We start from the raw sequence: 12,416 nt of genomic DNA, 5'->3' as shown, positions 1-12,416 counted from the left end.
GTGGCAACATCTCAGATGTACTGTATACACATATTATTGTCTGATATTCAAATGCAGTTGTGATCTGTATACAGTGTGGATGTATTTCCAATATAATAACAATATAATATATTATTGAATGTTATAATATAAATAAATATATATATAGCGCAATGATGGCGACACTCAGGACTTTTGCAAGAAGACTACAGGAGGCTCTTGCGCTGAAACGTTGAACTACAAGAGCCTCCTGTAGTCTTCTTGCAAAAGTCCTCAGTGCCGCCGTCATTGCGCTATAGAGATTTGGCCACTGCGTGGTCAGTGTGCCCCACGGAGGGCACCAGGCAAAAAAATCATTTATCCAGAGTGCCGGGGACACCCTCCAGTAAATTTATATCTCCTATATATTTGGCTACATCTGTCACTCAAAGTGGGTGTCTGTGTCTATAACGCTCTGTTCCTGGACTTTCCTCTTAATGTGTGATTGCCTTCATCTGTGCTGAACACCTTTCTGAGAAATTAACCTGTTTAAAACAGGTGATGGCAATCATACATTAAGAGGAAGTCTAGAAACAGAGCATTGTGTCCCTCCTGGAGAGGGTCATGTTGGGAGGTATGTGACAGAGAACCAGCCCAGTGAGCCCACAGACAGTGCCAGACACCCACTGCCTTCCCATGTTGCCCAGCACTGCTACTCCACAGCCACCAGGTGAGCGCCCCCCTCCCGCGATTTGCGGCAAAACCTCCCCCCCGCGCGCCCCCCCCTCCCGTGATTCGCGGCAAAAACACCCGCTCCCCCGCGACCCCCCCTACCGCGATTCGCAGCAAAAACACCCCCACGACCCCCCCTCCCGCGATTCGCTGCAAAAAGAAACCCCCCACGACCCCTCCCGCAATTCGCGGCATAACCACCACCCCGCGACCCCCCCTCCCGCGAATCGCGGCAAACCCTCCCCCGTGACCCCCCCCCCGATTCGCGGAAACCCCCCCCCCGCGACCTCCCTCCCACGATTCGCGGCAAAAAGAACCCCCCCGCGACCCCCCCTTGCACGATTGGCGGCACCGCCCCTGCGACCCCCCTCCCGCGATTCGCGGCACCCCCCCCCCCGCAATTCGCAGCAGCCCCAGGATTAAATGGCACATGCAAAACACTGACATGGCTATGGTCGACAATGAAAAAGGTTGACATGAGTTTTTGAAGATTTATTTTTAATTTTTTTAATTTTTTCATATTCATTGTCATGTGTCGACATGGACACCAATGAAGTGGCACACTTATGTCAACATTTACATGTGTTGACCTTTCTGTGTTGATTTTTTCTTGTGGCGATTCGCGTCACACCCACCCGCAACCCCCTCTCCCGCGATTCGCGGCACCCCCCGTGACCCCCCACCTCCCGCAATTCGCGGCAACCCCCCACCGGAACCCCTGTGAACCCCGCCCTCCCGCGATTCGCGGCACCCACCCCCGCGACCCCCCCTCCCGCAATTCGCGGCACCCCCCGTGATTCGCGGCAGCTCCAGAATTAAATTGCACATGGAAAACACTGACATGGCTATGGTCGACAATGAAAAAGGTTGACATGAGTTTTTGAAGGTTTTTTGTCATTTTTTGAATATTTTCATATTCATTCTCATGTGTCGACATGGACACCAATGAAGTGCCACACTTATGTCAACATTTACATGTGTTGACCTTTCTGTGTTGATTCTTTTCTTGTGGCGATTCGCGTCACACCCCCCGCAACCCCCCCTCCGGCGATTCGCGGCACCCCCCTGCGACCCCCCCCCCCCTCCCGCAATTCGCGGCAACCCCCCACCGGAACCCCCATGAACCCTGCTCTCCCGCGATTCGCGGCACCCACCCCCCGCAACCCCCCCCTCCCGCAAATCGCGGCACCCTCCGCAATTCGCGGCAGGATTAAATGGCACATGCAAAACACTGGCACGGCTATGGTCGACAATGAAAAAGGTTGACATGAGTTTTTGAAGATTTATTTCATTTTTTGAATGTTTTCATATTCATTGTCATGTGTCAACATGGACACCAATGAAGTGGCACACTTATGTCAACATTTACATGTGTTGACCTTTCTGTGTTGATTTTTCTTGTGGCGATTCGCGTCACACCCCCCCGCAACCCCCCCGCGATTCGCGGCACCCCCCGTGACCCCCCACCTCCCGCAATTCGCGGCAACCCCCCACCGGAACCCCTGTGAACCCCGCCCTCCCGCGATTCGCGGCACCCAACCCCGCGACCCCCCCCTCCCGCAATTCGCGGCACCCCCCGTGATTCGCGGCAGCTCCAGAATTAAATTGCACATGGAAAACACTGACATGGCTATGGTCGACAATGAAAAAGGTTGACATGAGTTTTTGAAGTTTTTTTGTCATTTTTTGAATATTTTCATATTCATTCTCATGTGTCGACATGGACACCAATGAAGTGCCACACTTATGTCAACATTTACATGTGTTGACCTTTCTGTGTTGATTTTTTTCTTGTGGCGATTCGCGTCACACCCCCCGCAACCCCCCCTCCGGCGATTCGCGGCACCCCCCCTGCGACCCCCCCCCCCCCCTCCCGCAATTCGCGGCAACCCCCCACCGGAACCCCCATGAACCCTGCTCTCCCGCGATTCGCGGCACCCACCCCCCGCAACCCCCTTCCTCCCGCAAATCGCGGCACCCCCCGCAATTCGCGGCAGGATTAAATGGCACATGCAAAACACTGGCACGGCTATGGTCGACAATGAAAAAGGTTGACATGAGTTTTTGAAGATTTATTTCATTTTTTGAATGTTTTCATATTCATTGTCATGTGTCAACATGGACACCAATGAAGTGGCACACTTATGTCAACATTTACATGTGTTGACCTTTCTGTGTTGATTTTTTCTTGTGGCGATTCGCGTCACACCCCCCGCAACCCCCCCGCGATTCGCGGCACCCCCCGTGACCCCCCACCTCCCGCAATTCGCGGCAACCCCCCACCGGAACCCCTGTGAACCCCGCCCTCCCGCGATTCGCGGCACCCAACCCCGCGACCCCCCCCCTCCCGCAATTCGCGGCACCCCCCGTGATTCGCGGCAGCTCCAGAATTAAATTGCACATGGAAAACACTGACATGGCTATGGTCGACAATGAAAAAGGTTGACATGAGTTTTTGAAGTTTTTTTTTTCATTTTTTGAATATTTTCATATTCATTCTCATGTGTCGACATGGACACCAATGAAGTGCCACACTTATGTCAACATTTACATGTGTTGACCTTTCTGTGTCGATTTTTTCTTGTGGCGATTTGCGCCACACCCCCCCCCCCCCACCCCCACAACCCCCACTCCTGCGATTCACGGCACACACACACACACCTCCCCCGCGATTCTCGGCACCCCACCCCGTGACCCCCCCTCCCGTGATTCACGGCACACCCCCGCGACCCCCCTCCCATGATTCGCCGCAACCCCCCGCCCGTAACCCCCCCTCCCGCGATTCGCGGCACCCACCCCCGCGACCCCCCCTCCCGCAATTCGCGGCACCCCCCCCGCGATTCGCGGCAGCTCCAGAATTAAATTGCACATGGAAAACACTCACATGGCTATGGTCGACAATGAAAAAGGTTGACATGAGTTTTTGAAGTTTTTTTTTCATTTTTTGAATGTTTTCATATTCATTCTCATGTGTCGACATGGACACCAATAAAGTGCCACACTTATGTCAACATTTACATGTGTTGACCTTTCTGTGTTGATTTTTTCTTGTGGCGATTCGCGTCACACCCCCCCACCCCCCCGCAACCCCCCTCCCGTGATTCACGGCACACCCCCGCGACCCCCTACCATGATTCGCCGCAACCCCCGCCCCCGTAACCCCCCTCCCGCGATTTGCGGCAACCCACCCCGCGACCCCCCTCCCGCGATTCTCTGCAATCCCTCCCCTCCCGCAATTCGCAGCATCCACCCCCCCACAACCCCCCCTCCTGCAATTCGCGGCACCCCCCGCGACCCCCCCTCCTGCAATTCGCGGCACCCTCCGCGACCCCCCCTCCCGCGATTCGCGGACACCTAAGTTGCAATACAGGGCATCTTTCATACAATTCTAACCATATTTCTCATATACAAACGTTCACAAATTAAGGGGGCGCAGCCCCTTACGACGGTGTGAAGAGCGCCCGTAGGGCGCGATGAATCACCTAGTACATATATATATATATATATATATATATATATATATATATATATATGGCACTTGGAAATAGTACTTTTGTTACAAATAAATTGGTATCAAGAGAATGTTATAAAAGGAGAATATGGAAACAGGAGAATGCGAGGCCTGAGAATACGAGGGCAGTATAATCTGATGACAGGAGAATGTGGATACAGGAGAACCGCAGAGACAGGCCAGTATTCAATGCCTCTGATTCGCTATTTTTTCCAGCGAATCTTGCAATTTGCCTGTTTTCTGGCAAATTTTCTTACAGAAAAAAACAATTTGCCCTATTCAATGGACACAGTTCGCTTCGCTCGCCCACGCTGCGGGCTCGGTGGCTCGCTACGCTCGCTATCTAAAATCAACTCCATGCCAACATGGATAGTGGGGGTATGAACTATCCATGTTGGCATGGAGTTAAGTTAGTTTATTTTAGATAGTTTGCTGGCGCCGTGAAACTACACAAGTACCGAAATATGCAGTTTGATAAAAAATGCACCATGTTTAGAATTAATGGTAAAATATTGTAACTATCATCAATTTAAAAAAAAAATTACAATGGTCAACACAAGGACGTAGACGACATGGAAATGGTCGCCGTCTCAGGTTGCCATGAGTTTTTCCAATTTCTTTGGCGTCAATTTGCAGATTTAAGCACATGGACCCCCACTTTGTCTACCAAATACCCTTGCATTGCTCACTTCACTTGCCGTGCTTTTTGACAGGTACCGTTCACAATCGTAGATCACGTGAATGTTAAAGAATGAAAAAGAATTAAACAAATAATTTATAACCTATTCATGTGCCTACCATTACCACGTTGACCTTTTGTTTGGACTTTTTGGCCATGACAAAGCAATGTGTGTCAACCAAAAGTCCGTATCAAATTTCTAATTATTTTATTTGGGCCTTTGGAGGCGCAAGTGGAGAAAAATTATACATATTTATTGTTGACTTCTCTATTTCAGCATTTGGACATAATGAATGTCCGGACCCTGGGATTCCTATAAATGCCCGTCGCTTTGGAGATAACTTTCAGCTGGGAAGCTCTGTATCTGTTGTCTGTGAAGATGGATTTATCAAGACTCAAGGCACCGAAACCATCACTTGTATGCTGATAGAAGGAAAAATAATGTGGAGCGGACCAATTCCTAAATGTGAAGGTTTGTGAACGGAATTATTGCTTATATGACCTACTGCTCATTGCCAGTATGTCATATGCTCATTGCCAGGGGGACACATGCTCATTACCGGCGGTTACAAGGCTTCTTGCCAGAGTGGTTACATGCTAGTTGCCAGGGGGTTACTTTCTCATTGCAAGAGTTGTTACAGGCTCATTGCCAGTGAATTTACATGCTTATTGCCAAGGAATTTCATGCTTGATGCCAAGAGTTACACATGCTCATTGCTAGGGGTTTCTATGCTCATTGCACATGGGGTTACAAGGTCATGGCCATGGGGTTTAATGCCCCTTTCGATGCGGTAATATGCCTTTGCCAGGGGTTTTAATGCTAAGACAAAGTCCCAGCCAATCAATTCCTGGGAGTGGAAGTTTAGGCCAGAGTCTGCATTTTACATAGACATATAGTATTTGTCGCTAGATAAGAAACACTTGGTTCATCTAGTCTGTCCATGTACATCGACACACTTACACACCAGGGTCAATATTTGTCAGGTACGAGAAGAATGTGCCAATTTTGACATATTTATGGCTATGGTGGGAATCCAACCCATGTCCTCACTGTTGTGAGGCAGTAGTGCTAACCATTACACCATACATACTTCCGGCATACATTTCCTCGCCTTGGTTACAAAGCGGAATCAGCCAGATGACTGATTGTTCCCCAGAGGGATCCAATGTTCCGTCTTCGGATGCAGGTGTTGACCACATAATCAATGAGGTACCTATGTACCCAACATCCCTCCTGCTACATCTGCATAATTTAAAGGTCATAATACAGATCTACAGTATTATAGCAACAGTGATTCAATTTGCCATCATTGTCCTTTAAAGTATAGCTAATATCAGTAATGTATAGAGTATTTGTAGCTCTACGTCAATGGGTCATGGGAAGTCAATGAACCTCCTAACGTGTATTTTGACTGTGGCAGGAAACCGGAGTCACACAAACAGTATACTGATCATGTGATAATAACAGTACATAATATATTGAGTTAAATCTAAAAATATATTTTATCACATGTTTTTATGTACACTATATTTACTTGTAGTAATAATAAAATCTGGTCACCCAAAACATTTCATTATTGTTACATAGAAAATTACTTTCCCAGAAAATGCTGATGTTAAAAAAAAAAATCTGAGAATGTGCAAAATTAATAAACCACTGATTTATGTAATTGTATCATGTTGATGCAGTTGAACTATCTTTCCATTTTATTGTGTCTGGAAAATGACTAATTTTATGCATATGCACTTGTTGCACTGAGATGGACACTTGCTAAATGTGATACAATATTTGATTTACAGATTATCTACAGTTTATAATTGATGTACATACAGTACCTCCCAACATTCTAGATTTGAATGGCATGGAACTTCCATGCACCCAAAAGGGATGTGACCTCATTCCAGCTACGCACCACCCCCGCAATGACATAAGGGCATGACCACATGGCACACACCCATTTTCACAACATGCTAGTGGCAAGCCCATCACTCTGGCAGCTTATGGGCTGCCCCCTGGACACTGCGGCCCATGGGTGGGACAACCCTTGGATAGCGGTATTGTCCAACTAAAATAAGACTTGTAGGGTGGCAATGCAGCATCGTACGGGCATCACAGGCGTGTCAGGGAACACTTTGGTGGGGTCAATGACTGACATCACATGCAGCTACTATGACCCAACAGATGGCAACCCCCATTTTTTTTTCAAAATTGTACTTTTGTTGACAGTACGCAAAACATTAATAAACATTAATATGCGCTCATCACAGAAATATCCACTAATAAAATATATTGGCATATGTAAAAAAAAAACAAAAAACATAAAAAACAGTTTCCCAAAACTTTTTAAGCAGGAAATGGATGAAATATCTTTTTGAAGCCGTCGTTTTTATACTAGGAAAACAAAGATAAAATATGTAGCAGATATGAAATGTAATAAAAACCTATGATAGAGAAAATGGGACTCTGGGCTTTTAACTGGAATGTGGTTATATTTCATGTATGGAAGTAGAAGCCTATAACCTTTGTGATTGAGCACGCTGCGTATTCAGGAAATATGTTATATGCCATATAAAAGTGGCACAATGACAGAACATTTTTGCACATCATTAAATCATTCTTGAAACTAAACTTTTCTGATATACGTTTCAGACATGAACTGTAGTACCCTTGTTCATTTTAAAAATCTACTATGGCTATTCATTCTAAACTTTACAAGATGACAGCTTGCTTTGATCACTGATACGGGAAAGCCAAAATCCATTTATGATGGTGTTCATTTTCCAGTATTTGGAGAATAATTTGTCATTTTAATAAATAAAGTAAATAATCAAATTCTAAATGCACTTTACAAAATTATACATTTCTAAACTGTCAGAATGGAAAAGATCATTTATATGACATAAAATATAATAAATAAACTACATGAAATTTAAGAAGATGGTCTTCCCCAGCACGCAGTTGTAGGGATGTCATAATATGTTATTTCTTCTTTAAATAGTTATAAAACATTGTGGGGGCGCATGGTCTCTACAGATTCTACTTGGTTTGGCTGTCCATATGGAATCTGATGACAAAAATGTCCCTTCAATGTCCCTCCAAAAATGGCTGCTGCCTTGGAGCAGACATATGCTAGAGGTCCCAGAAGATACAGATTCCAGGTAGCGATATATATGTACGCAGGGGGGGGGGGGGGGGGGGGGGGCAAAATTTCTACCACTACCATGCTCATCATTCCACAATGCTCATCATATGCCATCATAAACAACACATACAATACTGTATTCAAAAAGTTATTGAGGATGAAATGTTGATTATTCAAAACTAATAATGTCATTAAGAAATATTAATGAGAAGCCATTTCAAATAAACTTTTAAATAAAAACTTGTTCTGTTCGTTATAGTAGATAAATACTAATTGTAGGTGTCTTTTTTTCTTAGCTCCTTGCGGTGGTCATTTTTCTTCTCCCAGTGGAGTAATACTTTCTCCGGGATGGCCTGGATACTACAAGGACTCGCTGAATTGTGAATGGGTGATTGAAGCAGAACCTGGACGCTCCATTAAAGTTTCATTTGAAAGGTCAAGACTTCTTATCAGTTCCTCATCAGGGCATTATATGTACTGTACATAATCTGTTGGTTTTTCCAAAACACTGAAATATCCCACCAAACTTACACTTGCCATACATAGTAGCCCCATCTTATCCGTTGAAAAGCTCAAGTTAATAAGTATTGATTTTTTTTTCTGGAGACATAAAAGTCTGAAATGAAAATATTGTATAAGTTTCACCGTAATAGAAGTATGATGCAGAAAAATGGAAAATTTACACAGAATATCCCACATTGGTCAATGTGCTCTTATTATAAAAGTTTATTTGGACTTGTTAAAATGTCTTTGAATTTAACAAATATTTGTGATCATTTATGATAACTGCAAAAATGTGTGTAAATAATTGCATTCTAGTATTACCACTGTACACGTTGCTATAGGTAGTTGGAACAGATATTCCCCACATGCGTACTGACATTATGGAATTAATATATGCTCATTTTCAAGCTGATTATGTGTCTCTATTATATATATATATATATATATTATGCATATGTGCCTTTAAAATGCCATCTCATATTGAGTCACCCTTTGTTATATGGTGAGCAGGTTAACAACGCCACCGGGAGCACACGCCCCCCCCCCCCCCCCGCTGCCTGAATCCCCCTGGTAGGCTGTGAGCGAATACTGTATGTGTGCTTACATATCTGATCGCATGCGGCTGCACAGAGGAAAAATCATTCAATGGTTATTCACGGCTGCCGGACGGGGTCCCGACAGTCGGGATCCCGACAGTCATTAACCCGACGGATCCCAACTGTTAAAACACAGACGGCCGGGTTCCCGACGGCCGTCGGCTATTTTCCACGACCCCCATAAAGGGAGAATAGAATAGGTGGCGAGCGTAGCTCGCCACCGTGTCTGCAGAGTGGCGAGCGCAGCGAGCCCGCAAGGGGCTTTGTTGCGTTGGCCACGCTGTCTGAGACCAGGCAGTCGGGATCCCGACGTCGGGATAATGACTGTCGAGTTCCCGACTGTCGGTGAATCATACCACACCCGTTACTCACCATCAAATGATTTTTCCACTGTTCGCTTCTGAAAATAAGCCAGAGGTCTTCATCTAATTGGCGGTGAGTGCTGACGTTATCCACTCGTCCTGAGCATGCTTACATTTTCTGGGGTCTGCCCAGCATTTCTATGGGTGCGCCCACCGTTTTTGTGGGCAAGCCCATGAAATGACAGATGCCGACTCTGAAACGCCCCATTAAAAATGATAATCTCACCGAAGGCATTCGCTGCAGGTTTTGCACATGCCCATTAGCGCCTAAGTGCACGTGCGGATCCTCAACATTGGTAACGGGGCAAAATCCGTAAGCGAATGGATCTGACTCGGCTCCAAAATGGCTAATGGTAGATGTTTTGGGCCATCTTAACACAGGTCAAAAATGGCTAGAAATATTATATTACACAATTACGTGGAGTTTGCTACAAATTGTATTAATTAATACAAATACATTTCAGGAAACAAATTGTAAGACATTTTTTTATTTCGTTATCTGCCTATTCCACAAAGCAGGTTCCTCACACTCTCTGGTGAGACAGAGACCATTCTCAGACTAAAAGTATAATTTAGATATAAACAACTTCCCTAATCAAATATTATCGCCTCACTCCTAATGATATCCAGTACTTGTAAATCTGACTAAGTCAAAGAACCTCAAGACGCTCTAATGCAATACACTCTACAAAGAGCATTAGTCTCTGACTGCAAGTCTGTCTTGGATAATTTACTGTATAATAATGAAACTCCAAAATGTCAATATCTTGAGAGCTTTTTCGCTTTTTTCCTCTACTAAATAAATTGTCAACTGTTTTAGTTTTGGTCTGTTAGCAATTTTGTGATTCGGGGCATGTGCATCCCAAAAAGGTTGCCCCATACACACTTATGTGACTTTGCCATATAGATAACAGTTTCAATTATTTTGAATTTAAACTAAAACATATAGAAATGTTCATGTTTGTTTACTTCTTTCCAGATTCCAAACTGAGCTTAATTATGACGTGTTGGAGGTACACGATGGCCCAAATTTGCTATCACCACTTCTGGGATCCTATAATGGCACGCAGGTTCCCCAGTTCCTTTTCAGCAGCATTAACTTCATTTATCTACTGTTCACAACCGACAACAGCCGATCCAATAATGGTTTCAAGATTCACTATGAGAGTAAGTCGTTTGCGCATTGATACAGTAAATTGATACAAAATATACTTTCTTTAACATACTGTATGATCAAAACCATGTCGTATACTTCAATTCAGTAAACAAGTAACACTGTCGATGCTAGATCCACAGGGTAACAACGACATTTCTGTCTAATAGGTATATGTGTTAGAAATTAAGTACCAGCATGCTTAAGCTCTCAACCTATAAAGTTCCTTTAGCTTGGACCATCAGCATGGACTCCTAAACATGCCACCAAGTTCTTTTCACTATAGTGATGAAGGAGGATGTTTTAGAAAAGGGCCATTTTGGTTAAAACGATCTTTTAGAAAGCTTGTTCAGACTATAAATTCTACTAGACAGAGTCCCTGTAGGGTGTTAAGTAAAACTAATTTATGAACCATTCCCATGAATCTTGACTACATCATCTAAAGTTTGTAATTATATGACCTATGATGTAAAGGGCAATTAGATCATTAGTGGAAATGCCCTTATAATCCGATAATAAGCTTGTCGCCCATTATATCCTATGTTCAGATGATGTCAAGTGGCAGCTGAGTCAATGCTAGAGGGCACTATTAAGAGTTAAGGTGTGTTCACACGGTGCAATATGGTCGATGAGCAATTTTGGCTTATTATCTCTCAGCAAATATATTGGTCAGTGTACCGTTTTCATCAGCGACCAGAGATTTTGGCTGAAAACTGCAAAAATAGCTTGTCTCTACCTTATTTTGACTAGAAATCGCTGGTTGTTGGTACACAGTGCATTGTGCACCAGTGACCAGCAATTTTTAGCCATTAGCACACTCCTATAGATTTATCTCCCACAACACAAAAAACACAATGACGATATAATGGTCAGCGACCATTTAGCCAGTGATAATGGCTTAAATCTCCCCGCGTGTACAGAGCTTTCGATGGGTCATGAAATGCACTTGCTTTTCCTACAGAATCACTATTGGGAAAGCTAACACCATTTAGAACTATCCAGTTATATTTTCAATACTTAAGAACTTGTAGTCGTTGTTCTGTAGTGTGGTTAAATAAATAATTCATTTGGAGCTTATTCTATCAATAACAACCCATTGTTGAATTTTTTGTGCAGGTGTAACAGTTGATACACATTCATGCCTGGATCCGGGAACACCATTACACGGCCATCGCTATGGTTATGACTTCTCCATTGGGTCAACTGTTTCCTTTGGCTGTCAACCTGGCTATACGCTTAGCCATGAAGAACCTTTGTTGTGTGAGAAAAACCACTGGTGGAGTCACCCACTGCCAACATGTGATGGTAAGTTCATAAATGTTGACTTCCATAGTGCTTTTTAAGCTGTGGCATTGGGGGGTGATGGATCTGCCCTGTTTTTAGGAGGCTGGTCAGACACTGGCCAGGCAAAGTGTAAGAAATCTCTCAGTGTTGGCTGTAGTACCACCCGCATGCGGCACAAAACAATACATCATTTTCATATAGATAACACTGGAGCTGGGGGTTGCCTGCAGTAGAGAAAAGACAGCCCTCCTGTCAGGCTGCCTTCTCTTCCTGCGTGGCTGTTTAACATGTGCTGTGGTGTGGTGGGCAGACGGAGGAGGAATGGTTCCCACAACATGTCACTGCCACTTTCATGTTGGGGCCACCTGACTGCCAAAGCAACATCTACCTTACCTACCATCCAACAACAAAAATGTACTGACCAAATTAAAAATTAAGTCATAATGACATAAAAAAAGAATCCCCTGGCCTCCTGTGGCCATTGTCGTAGTAGG

General features: G+C 44.6%; 1 protein-coding gene across 6 annotated transcripts in view; it reads left to right on the top strand.

The window, feature by feature from the left end:
* CSMD3 (CUB and Sushi multiple domains 3) overlaps nucleotides 1-12,416 on the top strand; it is a 969,186-nt gene that overhangs the window by 526,648 nt on the left and 430,122 nt on the right. For all 6 annotated transcript variants that reach the window (XM_083186712.1, XM_083186713.1, XM_083186711.1 and 3 more), the window contains 4 exons: nucleotides 5,158-5,352; nucleotides 8,320-8,458; nucleotides 10,465-10,652; nucleotides 11,755-11,943. In XM_083186712.1, coding sequence (XP_083042838.1) covers nucleotides 5,158-5,352; nucleotides 8,320-8,458; nucleotides 10,465-10,652; nucleotides 11,755-11,943 — 711 coding nt within the window. The remainder of the gene's footprint in view (nucleotides 1-5,157; nucleotides 5,353-8,319; nucleotides 8,459-10,464; nucleotides 10,653-11,754; nucleotides 11,944-12,416) is intronic.

The sequence above is a fragment of the Crinia signifera genome, chromosome 5, assembly GCF_055691185.1.
Source record: "Crinia signifera chromosome 5, ASM5569118v1, whole genome shotgun sequence".
NCBI lineage: Eukaryota > Metazoa > Chordata > Amphibia > Anura > Myobatrachidae > Crinia > Crinia signifera.
This window is presented reverse-complemented; position numbering and strand designations above follow the sequence as displayed.